At 50.4% G+C, this 25,003-nt stretch overlaps 1 protein-coding gene across 1 annotated transcript; it reads left to right on the plus strand.

Moving 5' to 3' along the window:
* The first annotated feature begins 18,481 nt into the window (after positions 1–18,481).
* On the plus strand, positions 18,482–20,345 carry LOC112448267 (uncharacterized). The gene is made up of 2 exons (XM_024997565.1): positions 18,482–19,668; positions 19,784–20,345. Exons 1-2 carry the CDS (start codon positions 18,482–18,484, stop codon positions 20,343–20,345), a joined length of 1,749 nt encoding a protein of 582 aa, XP_024853333.1.
* The last annotated feature ends 4,658 nt before the right edge of the window (positions 20,346–25,003 follow it).

Genomic DNA, 25,003 nt, shown 5'->3' on the forward strand with positions numbered 1-25,003 from the left:
TCTCTTACATTTCTTTAAATCTGTAAACAGTCCCTCCCTTTTTTTCTTTCACGCCAAGGCTTACTGAAGAAACCAGGTCAGAAGTCCCTCGTTCAGGATGTCTCTGCTTGTTGTGATGACGTTGAACTGTCTTTCATCTCCCTTTCCCTGAGATTTCTTGTAAATGAGAACCTAGATCCAAAGGCTTCACTGGACTTGAGCTCATTATTTTTGGCAGGAAAACTTTGCAGGTGTGTGGCATAGCTCATAAGGCATCTGGCTATTTGGCTGCCAGGATGCTAGGACGAAGCAGTGATGCATACGGGAGGCAGCCTGGTTCCTCCTCCATGCAGCTGCAGGTTCCCACTTTCACCAGCCTGTGGGCACCATGGATATCCAGGTTCCTTGTGGCCTTTGCCTAACAGCTTTGAAATCTGCTGGTGAGGCTTGTTTGCTCATTATTTCATTTGTCATTGTTTTTGTTCAGATCAGTCGCTCAGTCGTGTCTGACTCTTTGCGACCCCATGAATCGCAGCACGCCAGGCCTCCCTGTCCATCACCAACTCCCGGAGTTCACTCAGACTCACGTCCATCGAGTCAGTGATGCCATCCAGCCATCTCATCCTCTGTTGTCCCCTTCTCCTCTTGCCCCCAATCCCTCCCAGCGTCAGAGTCTTTTCCAATGAGTCAACTCTTCGCATGAGGTGGCCAGAGTACTGGAGTTTCAGCTTTAGCATCATTCCTTCCAAAGAAATCCCAGGGCTGATCTCCTTCAGAATGGACTGGTTGGGTCTCCTTGCAGTCCAAGGGACTCTCAAGAGTCTTCTCCAACACCACAGTTCAAAAGCATCAATTCTTCAGCGCTCAGCCTTCTTCACAGTCCAACTCTCACAATCCATACATGACCACAGGAAAAACCATAGCCTTGACTAGATGGACCTTTGTTGGCAAAGTAACGTCTCTGCTTTTGAATATGCTATCTAGGTTGGTCATAACTTTCCTTCCAAGGAGTAAGCATCTTTTAATTTCATGGCTGCAGTCACCATCTGTAGTGATTTTGGAGCCCAGAAAAATAAAGCCTGACACTGTTTCCACTTTTTCCCCATCTATTTCCCATGAAGTGATGGGACCAGATGCCATGATCTTTGTTTTCTGAATGTTGAGCTTTAAGCCAACTTTTTCACTGTCCACTTTCACTTTCATCAAGAGGCTTTTGAGTTCCTCTTCACTTTCTGCCATAAGGGTGGTGTCATCTGCATATCTGAGGTTATTGATATTTCTCCCAGCAATTTTGATTCCAGCTTGTGTTTCTTCCAGCCCAGGGTTTCTCATGATGTACTCTGCATATAAGTTAAATAAACAGGGTGACAATATACAGCCTTGACGAACTCCTTTTCTTATTTGGAACCAGTCTATTGTTCCATGTCCAGTTCTAACTGTTGCTTCCTGACCTGCATACAGGTTTCTCAAGAGGCAGGTCAGGTGGTCTGGTATTCCCATCTCTTTCAGAATTTTCCACGGTTTATTGTGATCCACACAGTCAAAGGCTTTGGCATAGTCAATAAAGCAGACATAGATGCTTTTCTGGAACTCTCTTGCTTTTCCATGATCCAGCAGATGTTGGCAATTTGATCTCTGGTTCCTCTGCCTTTTCTAAAAGCAGCTTGAACATCAGGAAGTTCACGGTTCACATATTGCTGAAGCCTGGCTTGGAGAATTTTGAGCATTACTTTACTAGCGTGTGAGATGAGTGCAATTGTGCGGTAAGTTTGAGCATTCTTTGGCATTGCCTTTCTTTGGGATTGGAATGAAAACTGACCTTTTCCAGTCCTGTGGCCACTGCTGAGTTTTCCAAATTTGCTGGCATATTGAGTGCAACACTTTCACAGCATCATCTTTCAGGATTTGAAATAGTTCAACTGGAATTCCATCACCTCCACTAGTTTTGTTCGTAGTGATGCTTTCTAAGGCCCACTTGACTTCACATTCCAGGATGTCTGGCTCTAGGTCAGTGATCACACCATCGTGATTATCTGGGTCGTGAAGATCTTTTTTGTATAGTTCTTCTGTGTATTCTTGCCACCTCTTCTTAATATCTTCTGCTTCTGTTAGGGCCATACCATTTCTGTCCTTTGTCGAGCTCATCTTTGCATGAAATGTTCCTTTGGTATCTCTGATTTTCTTGAAGAGATCTCTAGTCTTTCCCATTCTGTTGTTTTCCTCTATTTCTTTGCATTGATCACTGAAGAAGGCTTTCTTATCTCTTCTTGCTATTCTTTGGAACTCTGCATTCAGATGTTTGTATCTTTCCTTTTCTCCTTTGCTTTTCACTTCTCTTCTTTTCACAGCTATTTGTAAGGCCTCCCCAGGCAGCCATTTTGCTTTTTTGCATTCCTTTTCCATGGGGATGGTCTTGATCCCTGTCTCCTGTACAATGTCACGAACCTCATTCCATAGTTCATCAGGCACTCTATCTATCAGATCTAGGCCCTTAAATCTATTTCTCACTTCCACTGTATAATCATAAGGGATTTGATTTAGGTCATACCTGAATGGTGTAGTGGTTTTCCCTACTTTCTTCAATTTAAGTCTGAATTTGGCAATAAGGAGTTCATGGTCTGAGCCACAGTCAGCTCCTGGTCTTGTTTTTGCTGACTGTATAGAGCTTCTCCATCTTTGGCTGCAAAGAATATAATCAATCTGATTTCGGTGTTGACCATCTGGTGATGTCCATGTGTAGAATCTTCTCTTGTGTTGTTGGAAGAGGGTGTTTGTTATGACCAGTGCATTTTCTTGGCAAAACTCTATTAGTCTTTGCCCTGCTTCATTCCGTATTCCAAGGCCAAATTTGCCTGTTACTCCAGGTGTTTCTGACTTCCTACTTTTGCATTCCAGTCCCCTATAATGAAAAGGACATCATTTTGGGGTGTTAGTTCTAAAAGGTCTTGTAGGTCTTCATAGAACCATTCAACTTCAGCTTCTTCAGTGTTACAGGTTGGGGCATAGACTTGGATTACTGTGATTTTGAATGGTTTGCCTTGGAAACGAACAGAGATCATTCTGTCATTTTTGAGATTGCATCCAAGTACTGCATTTCAGACTCTTTTGTTGACCATGATGGCCACTCCATTTCTTCTGAGGGATACCTGCCCGCAGTAGTAGATATAATGGTCATCTGAGTTAAATTCACCCATTCCAGTCCATTTCAGTTCGCTGATTCCTAGAATGTCGACATTCACTCTTGCCATCTCTTGTTTGACCACTTCCAATTTGCCTTGATTCATGGACCTGACATTCCAGGTTCCTATGCAGTATTGCTCTTCACAGCATCAGGCCTTGCTTCTATCACCAGTCACATCCACAGCTGGGTATTGTTTTTGTTTTTGTTCAGAGTCGTGTCCAAATCTGTGACCCCATAGACTACAGCATGCCAGGCTTTTCTGTCCTTCACCATCTCCCAGAGTTTGCTCAGACTCCTGTCCAGTCGGTGAAGCCATCCAACCACCTCATCCTCTCTCGTCCCCTTCTTTTTCTGTCTTCAATCTTTCCCAGCACTAAGGTTTTTTTTTTCCAATAAGTCAGCTCTGCCCATCAGGTTGCCAAAGTATTGAAGCTTTAACTTCAGCATCAGTCCTTCCAATGAATATTCAGGCTTGAGAGCTTGCAAAATGCTGATTTTCTATATTCCAACTTTCATTTGTGATTTATTAAAGCTGGAATTCTTTTGTAAAGAAGAATTTTTCACTCCATCAACTAGGGTTATTTGGTTACCTCAAAATATAGATTGTATAGGAAAATGAGATAAATACTTAATTCTTTCCCTTTAGTGATTAATTTTGAGTAAAGAGTTGGTACAACAATTACTGCCAATGGTAACATGTGTGATAAAAAAACTTTCGTCTTACTTTTTTTTTTATAGTCATTAGGAAGAAATGGATTTTTATGCCTGAACTGTGTTTCAGTCAAATGCAGTCTTTGCTCTCTCTTATGACTTCGCTGCTGTTGGCCAGTGAAAGGCCCTCCATGGGTCTTGGTATCATTTTAGCATGGCCTAAGTACGTCAAGGCTGTATATTGTCACCCTGTTTATTTAACTTATATGCAGAGCACATTATGCGAAATGCTGGACTGGAAGAAGCACAGGCTGGAATCAAGATTGCCAGGAGAAATATCAATAGCCTCAGATATGCAGATTACACCACCCTTATGGCAGAAAGTGAAGAACTAAACAGCCTCTTGATGAAAGTGAAAGAGGAGAGTGACAAAGTTGGCTTAAAACTCAACAGTCAGAAAACTAAGATCATGGCATCTGATCCCATCACTTCATGGCAAATACATGAGGAAACAGTGAGAGATTTTTTTTTGGGGTCTCCAAAATTATTGCAGATGATGACTGCAGCCATGAAATTAAAAGTTGCTTGCTCCTTGGAAAAAAAGTTACAACCAACCTTGACAGCATATTAAAAAGCAGAGACATTATTTTGCCAACAAAGATCTGTCTAATCAAAGCTATGATTTTTCCAGTAGTCATGTATGGATATGAGAGTTGGACTATAAAGAAAACTGAGTGCCAAAGAATTGATGGTTTTGAACTGCGTTGTTGGACAAGATTCTTGAGAGTCCCTTGGACTGCAAGGAGATCAAACCAGTCCATCCTAAAGGAAATCAGTCCTGAATATTCATTGGAAGGACTGATGCTGAAGATGAAACTCCAATCCTTTGGCCATCTGATGTGAAGAACTGACTCATTTGAAAAGACTCTGATGCTGGGAAAGATTGAAGGCAGGAGGAGAATGGGATGACAGAGGATGAGATGGTTGGATGGCATCACCAACTCGATAGACATGAGTTTGAGCAAGCTCTGGGAGTGGGTGATGGACAGGGAAGCCTGGCATGCTGCAGTCCATGGGGTTGCAAAGAGTCGGACAGGACTGTGCAACTGAACTGATCTCTTATGATCATAGATACAAAGCATACTCAACAAACATTAGCAAACTGAATTAAACGGTTCATTAATAGGATCAGACAGCATGATCAAGATGGTCATTCCACCAGCATGGACCTACTGTACAGTACATGGGAATTTGCTCAATGTTACCTGTCAGCCTGGATGGACAGGAATTTGGAGGAGAATGGATACATGTGTGTGTATGGCTGAGTCCCTTTGCTGTTACCCTGAAACTATCATAACGTTTTTAATTGGCTATACCCTAATACAAAATTGGAGAAGGAAATGGCACCCCACTCCAGTACCCTTGCCTGGAAAATCCCATGGATGGAGGAGGCTGGTGGGCTGCAGTCCATGGGGTCGCAAAGAGTTGGATACGACTGAGCAACTTCACTTTCACTTTTCACTTTCATACATAGGAGAAGGAAATGGCAACCCATTCTAGTATTCTTGCCTGGAGAATCCCAGGGACAGAGGAGCCTGGTGGGCTGCTGTCTATGGGGTCACACAGGGTCAGACATGACTGAAGCGACTTAGCATTAATACAAAATACATTAAAAAAATTTTTTTAAGATTAAATATTGCAAAATAAAGAGAGAATTATTCCAGGATGCAAGGCTGGCTCAACATTTTTAAATGAGTCAGTGTAATACACCACCTTAACAAAATGAAGGATAAAAAATCATATGATCATCTTAGAGGCAGAAAAAGCATTTGATAAAATTCATTTTATACATTTATGATAAAAACTCTCAACAAAGAAGGTATAGAGGAAACATACCTCAACATAATAAATGCCACATATGACAAGCCCACTGCTAAAATCATACTCAACAATGTAAAGCTGAAACCTTTTCCTCTCACATCAGGAACAAAACAAGGATGCTCACTCTCACCACTTTCATAGTATTAGATGTACTAGCCAGAGCAACTGGGTAAGAAAACAAAATAAAAGACATACAAATTGGAAAGGAAGAAGTAAAACTGTTACAGTTTGTAGAGGACATGATTTTAAATGTAGAAAACTCTAAAGCCTCCATCAAAAAACTGTTAGAACTAAGAAAATGAATTCAGTAAAATTGCACAATTCAAAATCAATATTCAAAAATCTGTTGCATTTCTATACACTAATAATAAACCTGTTAGAGAAATTTAAAAAATAATCCCATTTATAACTGTATCAAAAACAGTAAAATATCTAGGAATAAATTTAGGCAAAGAGGTGAAAGACCTATATATTGAAAACTACAAGACATTAATGGAAGAAATTTAAGAAGATATAAATAAATGGAAAGATATTCATGCTCATGGATTGGGAGAATCAGCATTGTTAAAATGTTCATACTATGAAAAGCAATATATAGATTAAATGTAATCCCTATACAAATTCCAATATCATTTTCCCCAGAAATAGACCAAATAATTGTAAAAGGTTTGAAAAGGTATGATAAGATGCTCGACATCATTCATCACCAGGGAAAGGCAATCAAAACCACAATATTGTCTTACACCTGTCAGAATGAAAGTGAAAGTGAAAGTTGCTCAGTTGTGTCCGACTCTTTGGACCCCATGGACTGTAGAGTCCATGGAATTCTCCAGGCCAGAATATTAGAGTGGGTAGCTGTTTCCTTCTCCAGGGGATCTTCCCAAACTAAGGATTGAACTCAGGTCCCCCACACTGCAGGCAGATTCTTTACCAGCTGAGCCACAGGGGAAGCCCAAGAGTATTGGAGTGGGTAACCTATCCCTTCTTCAGCAGATCTTCCTGACCCAGGAATCAAACCAGGGTCTCCCAAATTGCAGGTGGATTTTTTACCAGCTGAGCTATGAGGGAAACCCACCTGTCAGAATGGCTATTGTGAAAGTAGCAAGAAATAAGTGTTGGTAAGAATGTGGAGAGAAGGAACTCTATGTCCCTGTTGGTGGGGATGTAAATTGGTACAGCCACTATGGAGAACAGTATGAAGGTTCCTTAAAAATTAAAATAAAACTACCATATTGCAATCATACTTCTGGGAGTTTTTGTGAAGAAAACAAAAACACTAACTTGAAAAGATATCTGGACTCCCATGTTCACTGAGCATTATTTGTAACAGACAAGATATGAAATCAACCCAAGTGTCCACTGATGGGTGATGGATAAAGAACATGCGGTGGATATACAAGGGATATTATTTGACCATAAAAAAGAAAGAAATCCTGCCATTTGCCACAACATGAATGGAGCTCTAGGACATTATGTGGAGTAAAATGAGTCAGACAGAGAAAGACAAATATGGTATATTCTCTCTCATATATGAAACTTGAAAAAGAAAACCAAGATCATAGATAAAAAGAACAGAATGGTGGTTGCCAGAAGTACAGGGAAGGTGGGTGGGAGAAATGGGTGACTTAGTCTTGGTTTTAATTTAAGTAAATAAAAAAAAAATAATACACCATGAGATTACATTAACACTTTCAATTCAAAGCTCAACTGTTATACTTAACTTGTGTGACTGTTTATTTGTATATTTTCCTCTCACACTAATAACTTTCCTTCCTCGCAGCATGCAGGTAATTACATATTGGCTTTATCCTAGAAAATACAAACATGCTTTCAAATAACAATGCCAGATGTAATACTTTCAGTAAGACTTACTGAACGATATTAAGGATTCCTTTGTTGCTCTTTTTGTTCTTAAAATACATCCTATTGAAAGCAAATAATCAAAATACTATGCTTTGAAATTCTTTGAAATGACTCTCTAGTTATTTTGTAAACTTTATATAAATTTACATTTTTGTTGGTTTCTTCTTATAAGGATACTTTCTCAATTCAAGTTAATCTTTTGAATATGGAAATTATCTTCATAGTTTGGAAGTCAAACACTGTGAGATAATAGTAAATTATATATTGGTCTCTGTCCCCTGTTCCTGGCACAGAGCCCCTGAAGCCCTGAAACCTGTGCTGTTTCCTGGCTGATAGGAATATCTTTTGTCCAGTGAGAAGACTCTGGGTTGGCTCTGGAGTGGTCCCCACAAATAACAAGCCATGGTTAGAAGCTTGGAACGGCCAATCCTCCACCCCAACTTCTGCAGAGAAGGGAGAGGGGCTGGAGATAGGATTAGTAATTGGTCACCCAACATGAGGGAGCCTCCGTAAAATCCCAAAGTTCCCAGAGAACTTGCAGGTTGGGACACGAGTCGACATCCTGGGAGTGTGATGCCCCCCAGCTCCATGTGGACGGAAGCTGCTACACTCAGGATCCCCTGACACCTTGCCCTGTGTCTCTGCATCTGACTGTTCATCTGTATCCTTTAGTTTAGTTCAGTTGCTCAGTCGTGTCCGACTTTGTGACTCCATGGACTGGAGCATACCAGGCTTCCCTGTCCTTCACCAACTCCCAGAGCTTGCTCAGACTCATGTCCATTGAGTCAGTGATGCCAGCCATCTTATCCTCTGTTATCCCCTTCCCCTGCTTTCAATCTTTCCCACATCAGCGTCTTTTCCAATGAGTCAATTCTTCACATCAGGTGGCGAAAGGATTGGAATTTCAGTTTCAGCATCAGTCCTTCCGATGAATATTCAGAACTGATTTCCTTTCGGATGGACTGATTTGATCTCCTTGCAGTCCAAGGAACTCTCAAGAGTCTTCTCCAACACCACAGTTCAAAACCCATCAATTCTTCGGCACTCAGTTTTCTTTCGGAGAAGGCAATGGCACCCCACTTCAGTACTCTTGCCTGGAAAATCTCATGGATGGAGGAGCCTGATGGGCTGCAGTCCATGGGGTCACTAAGAGTCGGACATGACTGAGCAACCTCACTTTCACTTTTCACTTTCACGCATTGGAGAAGGAAATGGCAACCCACTCCAGTATTCTTGCCTGGAGAATCCCAGGGATGGGGGAGCCTGATGGGCTGCTGTCTACGGGGTCGCACAGAGTCAGACACGACTGAAGCGACTTAGCAGCAGCAGCAGCAGCAGCTTTCTTTATGGTCCAACTCTCACATCCATACATGACTACTGGAAAAATCATAGCTCTGACTAGATTGGACCTTTGTTGGCAAAGTAATGTCTCTTTATCCTTTATCCTTCCCCTTATTATGTGATAAACTGGCAAATGTGTTTCCCTGAGGTCCATGAGCCACTCTAACAAATTCCCTGGTCCCAAGGAGAGGGAATCTCTGATTTGCAGCCAAGTTGGACAAAAGTTGTGGGTCACTTGGGGGATCAACTCCTTGCCATTGACATCTGTGTGTGGGATGAGGGGTGCAGTCTTGTGGGTCTGAGTTCTTAGCCTGTGGGGTCTGATGCCGTCTCCAGGTAGGCAGTGTTAGAAATGAGTCCAATTGTGGGACACTCAGCTGGGGTCACAGAAGTGCTTGGTGTGGGGGATAAAACACGTTTAATGTCAGAAGGGTCAGAGGTGCTGCGTTGTGTGTTAGTAAAGGCAGCACACAGGAGAAGGATTGGCTGGTTTTCCTAATACAAACTCTGTAGCAAAGTGTATCAAGAGAATCTTCCCTCCACCGCTTGCCACTCAGGCAGCCATTATTAGTTTCTGATTTATCCTTCCAGAGCTTTTCTCTTTTGTGAATATAAATGAAAGTGCAGTACTGGAGAAGACTCTTGAGTGTCCCTTGGATTGTAAGGAGGTCAAACCAGTCAATACTAAAAAAAAGCAACCTTGAATACCCACTGGAAGGACTGATGCTGAAGCTGAAGCTCCAATATTTTGGTCACCTGATGCAAAGAGCTGACTCACTGGAAAAGACCCTGATGCTGGGAAAGACTGAGGGCAGGAGGAGAAGGGAATGACAGAGGACAAGATGGTTAGATTGTATCACCGACTCAATGGCCACGAGTTTGCACAAATTCTGGGAGATGGTGAAGGAAAGGGAAGCCTGGTATGCTTCGGTCCATGGGGGTCTCAAAGAGTCGGACACAACTCGGTAACTGAACAACACAACATCCTGCTTGATCCGATTAGCAGTGTATCTGGAAACTGCTCCTTTCATCCTGGACAAGCAGGATGGCCTGGGCTGTACCCAGCAAGGTGAAAGCAGGGTCTGCAGACAGTGGGCAGCGGTATTAAAGACCTGGTGGAATTAACATGGACTTCCTAGCAGTCAGTGTTTATTGAAATGCTGGAAGGAATATTAGGGGAGAATGTGGACACTGAGTTATGGTCCAGGCTCTGAAACTAACTAGTCAGATAAATCTCACGGTGTAGATTGGATTCCTCATCCTGATGTGGGGTTATAGGATGGTGTAGAGTGTTGAACCGGAGAAGGCAATGGCACCCCACTCCAGTACTCTTGCATGGAAAATCCCATGGATGGAGGAGCCTGGTAGGCTGCAGTCCATGGGGTCGCTAAGAGTCAGACACGACTAGGCGACTTCACTTTCACTTTTCACTTTCATGCATTGGAGAAGGAAATGGCAACCCACTCCAGTGTTCTTGCCTGGAAAATCCCAGGGACGGGGGAGCCTGGTAGGCTACCGTCTACGGGGTCACACAGAGTCGGACACGACTGAAGTGACTTAGCATAGCATAGCATAGAGTGTTGAACAGGATTCCTTGATGTTTCATGTCCACCCCAAATATCATAACGTGGTCTTATTTGGAAACAGGTTTCAGGTAAAATCAACTGCAGGTGAGGTCATGATGGGTTTGGGTGGGCCTGCAGTCCAATGATGGGTGTGCTTAGGAGAAGTAGACACAGGTGCCCAGGAAGAAGCCATGTGATGACAGAGGCAGAGATGAGCTCACAAACCACTGGAGGCCAAGGACCGCTGGTCTTAGCCAGACACTGGAAGGAACAAGGAAGGAGCTGTCAGATGGGCCCCAGAGCTGTCAGATGGACCACAACCCTGCCTGCCCTTTGACCTCAGACTTCTGGCCTCCAGACTGTGGGAGAGGAGATCCTGTTGTTTGAGCTGCACAGTGGGTGGCACTTGGCTGCAGCGGCCCCAGGACACCGTAGAGATGGACTCATCTCTGAGGTCACTTTCTGTTCTGGACCCAGAGGATCATCCCAAGTGAAGCGGCATGCAAACAGCAGAAGCAGGCGCCTGGAGCCCTGCACCAATGGAGACCACCCAGCTGCAATCAACTCCCACGATGCTCGTAATCACTCAAGCAAGAATGGCAGCTGTAAACAGACATTAAAAGATTCTCAATTATACATGTTTCTTCTAGGCAAAATTGTATTTCCATAAACACTGCAGAAACGACTCAAAGAATTTGACCGAGGGGCCAGCCTGGAAACCACAGAAAGGGCAGAAGCGTCCTCAGCGCCCATCAGACTCAGACCCATCCTGCAAGCCCCTGGCTCCTCACAGACTCCAGGCACATCCCTAGTCTGGTGTTTACTCTCAGAGCCTTGACACCCTACCTGACCCCGCAAGTTCAAAGCCAGACTCTTACCAACACCTCCATGGGAACGTGGCCTGGGGTCTGTATCAGCAATGCTGATACGCTGTCTTGGGTCACCAGGCCCCTGGCCTGTGGCCGTGTGCTCTTACCTGGTGTGTGGCCAGTTGTTCAGGGAAGTCACAGAATTAGGATGGTGACAGCTGCCCATCTAATGGGCATTGGTGGAGAAGCGGAGAGACGGGGGAGGAGAGCTTGTCCTTTCTTGCCCACAGGATCCCCACCCCATGTGCACTGCACTGCTAAAGGTGAGTCAGAAAACGGTCAGTAACGGTCACCCCCTTCTCCTGGGCTTCCTGGGGTGCAGGCGTCCAGCAGCCCCATTCCCATCAGCTGGGCTGGTGAGCCATGCCCCAATCCAGCAGGTGGGCCCTGCGGGGCACCTGTGCCGGGTTTTGTGAGCAGATGGGGTCTGCTCATTAGTGGTCCATTCAGATGTCCCCAGAGGCATGTGGCCAGGCTCATAAGCCTGAGGGTGTCACCTGAGGACTCACAGGCCCCTCCACCTAAGGGGCTCACAGGCTGCCTCAGGCCGTCCCCACCTTGGTGGGAATTCTTGGGACTAGGCTTCCACGGCTTGAAATCATGATTTTCATGCTGCCGTTAGTTTCAGTATTGACTTCTTGGATAATTGTCCTTTCCAGTTTTTTGCAAAGATTCTTTAGAAAACAGCTCAGCTGGGTTGGGGGAAAGCAGACTGTGAGGGGACCCTGGGCATGGAGCAGGTGCTGGCAGGCCCTCCAGGCTGCTCAGGCCTCAGGGCCCTCGCCTTGCTGGGGCCTTATCTTCCCGAGCCAGTCCCCTGTTCGGACCCTGCCCTGCCCAGTGGCCGCCCTGTGCTCTGCTCTGTTGGTGGTGTGTTCTCTGGGATGGAGCTTCTTGCCACTCTCTCTTTTTTGTAAGTCAGGCCATGTTACCTTTTCCAGATTTCGGAGGGCTCCCTGAGAGTCCTGGAGAGTTCTAGAAAATGTCAGAGCCTTGACATCACCCACATGGTCTGGCTTCAAAGGACAACTCGGGGGACAGAACCCATTTGTTGTTGTTCAGCTGCTAAGTCATGTCCAGCTCTTTGCAGCACACCAGGCTCCCCTGTCCTTCACTGTCTCCCAGAGTTTGCTCAAGCTCATGTCCATTGAGTCGATGGTGCCATCCAACCATCTCATCCACTGTCACCCCCTACTTCTCCTTGTCCTCAATCTTTCCCAGCATTAGGGTCTTTTCCAATGAGTCAGTTCTTCGTATCAGGTGGGCAAAATATTGGAACTTCAGCTTCAACATCAGCATCAGTCCTTTCAGTGAATATTCAGGGTTGATTTCTTTTAGGATTGATTGGTTTGATTTCTTTGCAGTCCAAGGGACACTCAAAGGTCTTCTCCAGTGCAATAGTTTGAAAGCATCAGTTCTTCAGCGCTCAGCCTTCTTTTATGGTCCAACTCTCACATCGATACATGACTACTGGAAAAACTATAGCTTTGGTTATACAGATCCTTGTCGGCAAAGTGGTATCTCTACTTTTTAATACGCTATCTAGGTTTGTCACAGCTTTCCTTTCAAGGAATAAGCATCCTCTAATTTCATGGGCTATAGTCACCATCTGTGGTGATTTTGGAGCCCAAGAAAATAAAATCTGTGTCTGTTTCCACTTTTCCCCCTTTTGCATGTCATGAAGTGATGGGACCAGATTCCATGATCTTAGTTTCTGAACGTTGAGTTTTAAGCCAGCTTTTTCACCCTCCTCTTGGGCTTCCGTGGTGTCTCAGGTGGTAAAGAATCAGCCTGCAAGGCAGGAGATGCAGGTTCAATCCCTGAGTTGAGAAGATCCTCTGGAGAAATGAGTGGCTACCCACTCCAGTATTCTTGCCTGGAAAATTCCATGGACAGAAGAGCCTGGTAGGCCATAGTCCGTGGGGTCACAGAGAGTTGGACACAACTAGGCAGCCAGCACAGTGCTCATCCCACATTATGATCTGAATTTCCCCTCAGTCTCTTGCTGGCACTGTCTCCACGTTCAGACTCCTCTCTGTCTTGGCCATGAAGCCAGATCTTTCTTTTCAGGGTGTTTTTGCAATCTGCCCTCCCAGGTCTGGCCTTAGATCTGCCTCCCCTAAACCGTTAGGTGACAAAGGGTTGGAGGTGTGCCTCTCAGGTGCTATCCTGCAATGAGGTCAATCTGGGTGCTGTGTGGACACAGTGGGAGCAGCCTGGGCTCAGGTCCTTTCACCATCTCCTGGGGATGGGCTCCACATGCGGGGAGGGGTGGCAAGGCAGGCGGTGGCTCCGCTCTCCTCAGTCGAAGCCCGGTTTCTGACTGTGGCAGGACTGCTTCTCTGCTGCACACACTGCACACTCCTGGACTCTGCAGGGCTGACCCTCCGGGATGGGTAGAAGATGTGCTGGGAGTGGGTGGGGGAACCTGGATGGCTCAGTCTGAGCCCTGCCTGATAGCACAGCATTGTCTACAGAGCTCTGTGATGGGGGAGGTGGGATTGTAGAGGAAGGAAAGAGACCAGACTACTTATTGGAAGCACAGCTACCCCAATGCCAAGCGGTCAGCAGGGGGCTCCCAGTGAGTAGAAGCCCAGCCTCTGAGGGCACTTTAGAGAGCAGCCCAGGGACAAGGTGGGTCCACAAGAGTATCTGCCCAAACCTGAGACCCTCTTCCCACTTTAAAGATTCAAGAAGGTTTTATCTTACCAGTACCTTCCTATTAATTTGCTCCCCTATAAAACTCCCAGGATTCTTTTTAGTTGCAGATAATAGAACCCCAGGGACTTCCTGAGTGACTCAGATGGTAAAGAATCTGCCTGCAGTGCAGGAGACCTGGGTTTGATCCCTGGGTCAGGAATATCCCCTGGAGAAGGGAATGGAAACCCACTCCAGTATTCTTGCCTGGAGAATCCCATGGACAGAGGAACCTGGCAGGCTATAGTCCATGGGGTTGCAAAGAGTCGGACACCACTGAGTGACTAACACACGCAGTAGAACCCCAACCCAAGCTCATTTCAGAAAAGAAGAGAGTTGGCTGAATGACTTAACTAGAAAGTATAAGGTGAAGTGGCCTTCAGGCACAGCTGGATCCAGGAGCTCAAAAGCCATCACTGGGCGTCATCTTATTCAGACTGATTTCATCTGTGTTGGCTTCACTGTCAGGCAAAGATAGCCCAGGAGTGCTAGTCTTAGGGGCTCCTTGGAACTCCCAAGCTGGAGGATCAGGGTTATTCTGGGCAGGACTTTGATTTTTGCAGTTGGGTCACATGGCTGTCGCTGAGCTGATTTCCGTGGGTGGGAAACTCTGTCCTTACACTGGCTGGCCTTGGGTCATATGACCTCAGCCAGCTCATGTGATGATCTTGGGGACAATGAGGCTGCAAAAACAACAAAAGCTGCCAAGCTCAGTAGGAGCCAGACATCAACGAGGTCTTCCTAAAGGAGAGCGGAGGGGATTTGTTATCAGATGAAGAAGAAATTGGTCTCGGAAGGTGAAGTCCCCCAGTGCCTGACAACCCCAAGGATAATTCGTGATGTCATCCCAAGAGAACCTTCTTGCTTTTGGGGGCCTTTACACCTCATACCAGGGGGGTCCCAAAGAGCTCACAAGGGCTAGGAACACAGTAGGTACATATTACATGTCTGGGGTGAGGAAGCACACAGTAGACATTGCGATCAGGGGCATCACTGCCTCCTTGTCTTGTACCATCCAGGTTCATGCGTGTGAGACAGACAGACAGATGGGCAGAGGGAGAGAGGGGTGTGCACGGGGCCATTACCACCCCTGCTGCTGGAACATGGTGCCCTTTGGGGGTCCGGGCCTGCTGATCCCCCAGGTATGCAAGTTGTCTGAAGCCGGGTTCTTCCCCCTCTGCTCCCATCAGCTCCGGGTCAAAATCTACGTGTGTTTGACGCTAATGGAAAACTGCCCTGTGACTCGTGAAGTGGCCTGAGCGTGTGACACCGAGGGGCGCCAGCTCTCTGTAGGGAGGCCCGGGAGGGCCAAGCTCAGGCTGCCTCACCCACAAGGCCAGCCTCAGGGCTCCAGCGCCAGGACCCTGGATCTTGACTCTCAGGAGGGTGCCGCTGTCGGCCCTCCCAGCGGCCAGCTTAAAGGGGGCCGCCTGCAGCTGGCCCTGGCCTGGCCGCATGGGAACCGTTCCAGAATTTCAGGCATTTGGAAATAAGGCAGCGGTAGGGCCAGGCCGCCCCAGGGCCCCTTCCCCTAACCAGCCCATCGGATCAGTTGCTTAGGAGACCTGGTGTCCAGGGGACCTGCAGGAGGCTGCAGAGAGATCTGAGGAGGAAGGAAATTTTCTCAGCCAGCGCTTCAAACGGAAACCCTTCTCAAACGCTCAAAGCCAGGGCTTTCTCCTTTGTGATCTGTCTGTGTTTCTGGGTTTCTGGGGCCCAGCTAGGTTGGAGATAGAGGTGCATTCCGTGCATTCATTCATTTGCAAATATTTGCCAAGCACCTCCTGGGGGCCCACGAGGCACCCTTCTCCTCCTCATCTTGCGTCAGTGAGCAGAACACAGAAACCCGAGCCTCTGTGGGGCTTGTGCCAAGTGCAGGAAGACAGAGAGGAGCAGAGAGTAAGTAACAAGTAACTGAGCAGAGGTGGACGTGCTAAGTGCCGCGTGAAAGCGGAGCAGGCAGGATAGGGCGGCCTGGAGAGGGTGGGCTCACTTCCACCTGTGCTGCTGGGCGAGGCAGCCCCAAGGCTGGGGGCAGAGTGGCAACACCTCCAGGACAGCAGGCGGCGAGAGTTGGGGGGCGGACAACAGTGGGAGACTCCCACGTGATCCGGGGGTGGTCCTGGGGAAGTGAAGGGGACAGATCCCAGCATGCTCTGAGGACAAAGCCAGTGGGATTTCCTTAGAACTCCGATTTGGCCTGAACGACTGGAAGGATGTGGGTGGCAGGAGGGGAGGGCCATCACTCGCGATACCGGACGTCCAAGTGGAGGAAGCACATCTCCAGTTTGGAATCTGGAAAGAGGGCTGAACATTCAGAGGGGAGGCATTCAGGAGGCACAGTGACCATTGACTGCTGTAAAAATATCTTTAATTCTGAGACCCATGCCAAAGCCATGCAAACATTTACTTAACACCCTGCTGTGACCCTAGAGAACTGTTCTCACGGTGTAGGGGCAGGACCAGGTTCTGAGTCTTCCCGAGGGTGAGAATTAGTCCGCGGTAGGTCACCTGACTCTACAGGCTGGGTTCTGTCCTTCAAAGCCCCTCTGAGAGCCCCGATGGCCACACAGGGTAAGGAGTGCTCCTCTGGCCAGGGCCCTGTAACATAGTGGGAAATGACAAGGTGAGACCCCCCACTTTCCACCACATCCCCGTGGGGCTGCACTTAGACCTCAGGGTGGAGAAAGGAGGGGGCTGAGTGTGTGTGTGTGTGCATGAGACGTGTGTGTGCACGAGACGTCTTGTGTGAGAATCTGTGAGTGTCGCAGGTATGCATGTGTGTGTGTGTGCGTTTGAGTGTGTTTGTACTCAAGTCTGGCTTAAAAATTGACCAAGTGAACTCATGCAGAAAGAATCCGGGGTCAGAGGGCTGTACCGCTAGGCTTAGGATGAACACGTCCAGGTCCTCGGGGGTGGGGGAAGCACGTGCCACCTCGGGGCTGGGTGTGGGCACTTGGCTGGTGGTTGGCACATTCCTCTCTGGGCCTCACATTCCCACGTCCCCCGCAGTGGGAGGACAGGCTCCACCCTGGACAGAGGAAGCTTGAGAAGGGGGACCTGAGAGGTGGAAGGCAGGGGGAGGATGTCAGCACCGCCTGGGTGGTGGGTGGGGGACATCTGGGGCAGGAGGGCCCCAAGGGAGGGTGCACCCTTACCCCAGAGGCTCCTTCCTGTGGGTGTCCTGTGGGGACCTTGGCAAACAAATAACCCACATAGGAGACGGTTGGCTGTGGGCACTGGAGCCTCCACAGGAAGTGTGACCTGTGCTCAATGGGTCAGGGAGAGACAAGAGTGTGTTCACGATCAGCGTGAACGGTGGTTGGGAGGGTGGGTTCATGGCCAACAAGACTGTTCTGGTCAAAAAGAATTTCCTGTGGCCAGGAAGCCTCCTCCATACGCTGGCAGCCAGCCTGAAGGGGGATGATCTGTGTAGTTTCCAAAGGAAAATTGGAGTTTGGGGTTGAGAGATCCCATGAAATAATTCCAGACTCTCTAGCAAAGGGCTTACTTCGTGTCCAGCATTGGGGAATGCTGGAAATGCTTCATCACCATCACCACCACTGCCATCACAACCAACCTCACTGTCCCCATCACCACCACCACCTCCATCACCTCCATCAACATCACCACCACCATCACCAGCATCGTCACCATCGTCACCTCCACCACCTCAATCTCCTTCACTGTCACCGTCATCACCATTACCACCACCATCACCTCCATCACCAGCTCCATCACCACCTCCATCATCTTCACCACCATCACCGCCACCACCACCATCAGCATCATCACAACCAAGATCACCACCATCACCATCACCACCACCACCATCAGCATCATCACAACCAACATCACCACCATCACCATCACCACCACCACCATCAGCATCATCACAACCAACATCACCACCATCACCATCACCACCACCTCCATCACCTTCACCACCACCATCCTCTTCACCGTCTGGTCACTACTAATTGGGGGTAATGCCTGGATACTTCTGCTCACCCCACATACTCCCTCCATCCCTCTCTATCCTGCCTATACTGTGCTTCAGGAAGCTGCCCGGTATGTGGTGACTTTGCCCACCTGGCTCCTTCACCTCCTGGCTTCCAGCTGTGGCCTAGCCGGTTAGAGGCAGGGGCAGGTCAGGACTGGCAAGGAAGAAGCAAATGGGGGCCTCACTGTGCTGGTTCACACAGGGGCCATCTAGCCAGGGGCACCAGTCCTGCCAGGTGGTCTTTCCCAGGCTCCTGCTCTCATCCTGGTGACAGCTCTTCTTCCTGTGCCCCTTCTAACTGGGGCTTCTATGCTCACAGGTGCCATAATGCCTCAGCAGTCCTGGTTGTTTCCCTCAACCCTGCCAATACCTCTGAAATGTTCTTTTTATTAACAAATCTCTTCCACTGCCCCCATGAGTGGGCCATCTGTTTCCTGCTCAATTCTGAAAGATGCCAGTCGTGTGGTGTGCCAGGCAAGCTGCATCATCTCAGAGAGCACCAGCAGCACCTGTACAAGCCCCCATCATCACACCAGTACAAAGCCCCATCATCATCCCTGTACAAGCTCCCATCATAATCCCTGTACAAGCCCCGTCATCACACCTGTACAAGGCCCATCATCACACATGTACAAGCCCCCATCATCACACCTGTACAAGCCCCCATCATCACACCTGTACAAGGCCTCATCATCACACCTGTACAAGCCCCATCATCACACCTGTACAAACCCCCATCATCACACCTGTACAAGCCCCATCATCATCCCTGTACAAGCCCCATCATCATCCCTCTACAAGCCCCCATCATCACACCTGTACAAGGCCCATCATCACACCTGTACAAGCCCCATCATCACACCTGTACAAGGCCTCATCATCACACCTGTACAAGCCCCATCATCACACCTGTACAAGCCCCATCATCATCCCTGTACAAGGCCCCATCATCACACCTGTACAAGGCCCCATCATCATCCCTGTACAAGACCCATCATCATCCCTGTACAAGCCCCCATCATCACACCTGTACAAGGCCTCATCATCACACCTGTACAAGCCCCATCATCACACCTGTACAAACCCCCATCATCACACCTGTACAAGCCCCATCATCATCCCTGTACAAGCCCCATCATCATCCCTCTACAAGCCCCCATCATCACACCTGTACAAGGCCCATCATCACACCTGTACAAGCCCCATCATCACACCTGTACAAGGCCTCATCATCACACCTGTACAAGCCCCATCATCACACCTGTACAAGCCCCATCATCATCCCTGTACAAGGCCCCATCACCACACCTGTACAAGGCCCCATCATCATCCCTGTACAAGACCCATCATCATCCCTGTACAAGCCCCCATCATCACACCTGTACAAGGCCCATCATCACACCTGTATAAGCCCCATCATCACACCTGTACAAGGCCTCATCATCACACCTGTACAAGGCCCCATCATCACACCTGTACAAGCCCCATCATCATCCCTGTACAAACCCCATCATCATCCCTGTACAAGCCCCATCATAACACCTGTACAAGCCCCATCATCATCCCTGTACAAGCCCCATCATCGTCCCTGTACAAGCCCCCATCATCACACCTGTACAAGGCCTCATCATCATCCCTGTACAAGCCCCATCATCATCCCTGTACAAGCCCCATCATAACAAGTCCCATCATCGTCCCTGTACAAGGCCCCATCATCACACCTGTATAAGCCCCATCATCATCCCTGTACAAGCCCCATCATCGTCCCTGTACAAGCCCCCATCATCACACCTGTACAAGGCCTCATCATCACACCTGTACAAGCCCCCATCATCACACCTGTACAAGCCCCCATCATCACACCTGTACAAGGCCTCATCATCACACCTGTACAAGCCCCATCATCATCCCTGTACAAGCCCCATCATCACACCTGTACAAGCCCCCATCATCACACCTGTACAAGCCTCATCATCACACCTGTACAAGCCCCATCATCATCCCTGTACAAGCCCCATCATCACACCTGTACAAGCCCCATCATCATCCCTGTACAAGCCCCATCATCACACCTGTACAAGCCCCCATCATCATCCCTGTACAAGTCCCATCATCACACCTGTACAAGCCCCATCATGGTCCCTGTACAAGCCCCCATCATCACACCTGTACAAGCCCCATCATGGTCCCTGTACAAGCCCCCATCATCACACCTGTACAAGCCCCCATCATCACACCTGTACAAGCCCCCATTGCCGTGCCTGCACGAGGCCCCGCTGTCGCGCCTGCACGAGGCCCCATGGTCGCACCGATGAGGCCCACCCCATTCCGGGTCTGTGTTCACAAGAGCAGTCTTCCCTCCCCTGACTCCCTGGTCCTGAAGCTGCACGCAGACTTTAGGGTTCCGCACTGCTGTCAGCAGTTCAGACCCTGTGCAGAGGCTGAGATCTGGGTCCACAGCCTTTCTGTCCCCTGGGTTCTGGATAGGAGCCCCAAGGGCTTGCCCGGTTTATCTGGAGGGTCTGCAGAAGTGGGACACGTTTCTGTATGTGGATGTGTTTCTGGGCCTGCCCCTTCCCCCAACTCCTGAGGTCAATGAACACATCCAGGTGGGATCAGTGGCTCCCAGAGTGGGCACAGACCCAGGCAGGATAGAAATTGGTCCCCCTTGGAACGAAATAGATGCTCTGGAGCAGAGGTCACACTGGTGGGGAGCGAAGCTGAACCAGGGATCCAGACTGCTTGCCTGCCTCTGGGATCCTGGCCTTTGCCTGCGTCATTTCCTTCAGATCTGAACCTCAATGCGATTGTGGATGCCATCTCTCTTTCCTCCCTTGGGGGCACCCGTCTCCTTTCCCTTTTTTCCTTGGTGACAATAGTGACAAAAATCAAGACACACCCAGCACTTTCTGGCCAGCAGGCCCGTAAATGTCACGGGGTGTGGGACGCCCACCCTTTCCTTGAGAACACTCAGCGTGAAAGCTGTGAGATGCACCCCCACCCCAGAGATCTGGAAGGGGTCCCCCCGCCCCACGACAAAGCTACCGTGTCTTTGGAATCTCAAATTTTCCCTTAAAGTTCCTTCTCCCATTGCCTTCTCCTCCAGGCCGGTGGGAGCTCTACACTGAGTGCTCCCTGGGGGCTCTGCTCACCCCGCCCCAGAACTTCTGGGTCTGAGCCTCGGTCCATCAGATGCCAGTGACAGCTCATGGCACTGACCAGGTGACCAGATGACAATGTCATCGCCTGGCTGGTAGGCAGGGAACCAGACTCAGAGCCTGGGCTTGGCTATTGTAGCACAGGGTGGGGGACCCAGGCCCTGGAACAAAGGCCTGTTTACCGGGGCGGGAGGACACCCACCGTGGGCCTGCCAGGCTCTGTGTGATCCACCCAGAGAATGACAATGGGCAGCCTGTGCCCCGGCCACCAGATCCTCCAGGGCCACCCAGGCCTGGCGCCGGGACGAGGCAAGCAGAGAAGAGTGGGGAGTACTGAGGCGGCTCTTTGTCCTTGGCGGGGCCAGACACACCCACGTGAGGTCAAGGAGATGATGTGGGCAGAGCGCTGGGGCCCCTGAGTGAGGTGGGTGGCAAGGCTGTTCACTTTCTAATCCCGGGGCCTGTGAATACAGCAAGGGGACTGGGTCCCTAGTCTCCTGCCCTAAAACGAGAGGATGACCTTAGATTTTCTGGGCGGGCCCAGGGGATTCGCAGGGGTCCCTTACATGGGGGAGGGGAGAATCAGTGCTGGAGAGATGCAGTGTGGGAACAGTTTGACGCCCGTCACTGGCTGTGAGTAGAGGAAGGCTCCGAGCCTAGGAGAGCAGGACCCCAGAAGCAGGACAAGCCAGGAAAAGATCTCCCTGGAGCCTCCAGGGGAAACAGGCCTGCCCACACCTTGGCTTTAGCCCAGTACAATTTACGTAAGACCTCTTAAACTGTATGAACATAAAGCTGTATCTGAAGCCACTCAAGGTATGGTCACTTGTTACTGCGGCAGGACCCTCGCATTGAGCGATGAGCCACGTGGAAATCTCGGTTCTGCTGTCTGGAGCGTGGGGCCAGGAGGCTGTTACAGCCTGGGGCTTCCCTCCTAAAACTTGAGGCCCACCACACCTCTGTTAAAGGTTGAGATCTTTAAGTGAGACAACACATCCCAGGCCCTCAGTGTAGCCACCATGCGCAGTAGAACAGCTCGTCATGGTCACAGCCAATCCCTTCCTCCCCAGGACACGCGCCCAGAGTACTGGTTCATCTGCTCATGTGGATGCCTGGATGTGCTGAGCTGTAGCCCTGACCCCTGCAGCCCCACTCAGCCCAGTCTAGGCTCTTTTGCTCCATTCTATCTTGGGAACCAGACTCTCCAAGCTGGGGTATCACACAGAGCTGTCCTTGGAGAAGGAGTCCCAGCGGGGGATGGGGAGAGAGCTGAACACTCCTGAGACGAGGCCCCAGGCTCAGACTGAAACGGAACCGCCTAGGGTGGGTGTGCCCAGAGTCTTAAACCCAGAAGACCCCCAGCTGGAGCTAGAGTATGGGTGGGTAGGCTGCAAAAGCCTGCCCTGACATTCCCTGACTGGGGCATGGCCTGGGGATTCATTGCACAGAAAACTCACCTTGGAAACCACCCAGGCCCTCAGCCCCATGTGTCCCTGAGCCACATCAGAGGCACTTCTGTCCCATGAAATCCCGAGTTGAGCACCCCAGAGTGGGCTGGGACTACTCCAGGGGCCACCTGGGGCTGTCCTGCGTGGAAAACCAGTGACCCCAGACCACAGCCATGGGGACCACGTCTCGGCTGCTGCTCACCAGCCATCAGAAATGTGAGGCGAACAAGCAGGGCCCAGACAAGGGCCAGGCTCTGTGGGTGAAGGGAAGGGCCACAGGCCCTCCGACCTCCATCCCCAAGGCTCCTGCGTCCCCTCGGAGGGCCCACCTGCCCGTCTCATTTCTGGAGCCAGGGTTCCACTTCCCCCTGGCCCCTCCTCTCCCTGGGGTACCCAGGGACTCCTGAAGCTGAGGCAATCTTCCTAGATGCCCAGAGGCTCAGGGTGAAGTGCGTCCATCTGTCCCCTTACCCTGAGCCCCAGGGATGACCCTGTCTGCTCTGGCAATGGCACCAAAGCGTGCCCTGCCCCACCCCGAGACATCCTGGCCTCTCTCGGGTGGGGGGCGTCTCAGCCTGCCCATCATCCCAGCCCAGGAGTCCCCACTGCTCCCACAACAGGGGCCCCGGCTCCAGGGCCCGCCCCACCCTCTGCATGGCAGGAGTTGGAAGCTAGCATGTGTGCAGCTATTTGTGGCCAGATACTCTTCCCGCCCCTCTCAGCCTGGTCCCCTCCACCCCCGCCTTCCCCTGGGAGGCCTCCACCATGAGTCACGTCCACTCTGGGGTCGGGCAGAAGCAGCCTGGCCTGCTCCGGCTTTGGAGGCCACGCCCTTTAGAAGTGGGGCGCCACCCCAGCTGGCGGCCTGGAGCAGGGATGGGAGGGGGTCTGCCCTGCTCTGAGCAGCCCAGGCTGCGGCTGTCACCAGGCCAACCAGCTCCCAGGCCTTGCTCGGCCGGCTCTGTGAGCCTAGGCAGGTCGCGGCGACAGTGCACGACACGGTGTGGCTCAGGGTCCAGGCGTAGGAGTGGCTGGCCCCAGCCCCCCGCTGGCCAGGAGGAGCCAGGGCCGCGGCCGGCCCTTAGCAAGCCAGACCACTCTGAGGTGGACCCATCCAGAGATCACAGGGCCAGTGAGGACCAGCAGAGCTAGGGAGCTGGCAGGCAGAAGGGTGGCCTCCAGAGGTCTGAGTCACCCGATGGGGCCAAGACGGACTCCTACAGTCACACCGAGCCCCTGAGGTCAGGGGAGCAGCAGCCCCTGCTCTCATCCCATCCCAAACTGAGGCCTTCCTTTATCCTCCGGCCTCAGTTTCCTGATCTGAGACACCAGGTTAGGCCAATTAGATGCCGCTGCTGCTAAGTCACTTCAGTCGTGTCCGACTCTGTGCGACCCCATAGACGGTAGCCCACCAGGCTCCCCCGTCCCTGGGATTCTCCAGGCAAGAATACTGGAGTGAGTTGCCGTTTCCTTCTCCAATTAGATGAGCGCATATTAAAGATCAGAGGTCGTTCTTTCTGCTAACCTGGCAGAGGGGCTGATGGGGGCCCAGACCCGAGCGTGGGATCTTGCGTGAAATGTGGCCTCTTCAGGCGTGATCGAGGAGGGTGTCCTGGATCAAGGCGACTCTAAGTCCAGTGACAGAGGAGAGACAGGCACACATGGAGGCAGAGATGGGGGGATGTGTCCACAGGGCGAGGGGCACCAAGAGGAGCTGGCCAGGCCTGGGTCAGACCCTGCCTCACAGCCTCAGAAGGAGCCGGCCACTCCCCACACCTTGACTTCAGACGTCTGGCCTCTAAGGCTGTGAGAATGGATTTCTGTGGTTTAGCCCGCCCGGAAACGGCTACACCCAGGACACTCAGAGGGACACTCGGGTGACTCAACCCAGAGCCGGTCAGGACTCTGGGCAGAATCGGGGCTGGGGGTCAGGGCTGGGGAGGGAGGCCCTCAGACAGACCGTGGCAGCCGCACTCTCACCATGTCGTGGGGTGCTGGTGACACGGGGCTGTTCTACACCACGGCTGACGGCAGCTCCAGCCCTCCTGTCTCCTTCCCCTTGTCTTCACAGGCACAGCTCCCGTGACCTGGGGTGACCAGCTCAGCTGGCCCCTGTGGGCAGCCGCCTGAGAAGCCTGGCCTGAGGCTCTCACAGGCGGTGGGGCCCCGAGGTTAATGGGCCCGGGGTTGAGTCGGAGAGTTCCTGTGGGGTGCGGGGTTCCCTCGCTGAATCCCCCCACTGGGCCTGCGCCGTCACTCGGTGGGGACGGGGGGTGGGGCAGGACCCCTGAAAACTCCTCCAACTGGATTCTTTGATTCTCCAAGGGGAGGGGAGGGCAGCTGGCTCCCCCGTGAACAAGGGCCAGT

Source organism: Bos taurus, chromosome 1, assembly GCF_002263795.3.
Source record: "Bos taurus isolate L1 Dominette 01449 registration number 42190680 breed Hereford chromosome 1, ARS-UCD2.0, whole genome shotgun sequence".
Taxonomy (NCBI): Eukaryota; Metazoa; Chordata; class Mammalia; order Artiodactyla; family Bovidae; genus Bos; species Bos taurus.

Excerpts from the sequence above, each read along its gene's own strand:
- LOC112448267 (XM_024997565.1), top strand. The coding sequence starts at position 18,482 with ATGCCAGTCGTGTGGTGTGCCAGGCAAGCTGCATCATCTCAGAGAGCA. Across the intron at positions 19,669-19,783 it reads AAGGCCTCATCATCATCCCT|CCCCATCATCGTCCCTGTAC; the intron begins GTACAAGCCCCA and ends TCCCTGTACAAG.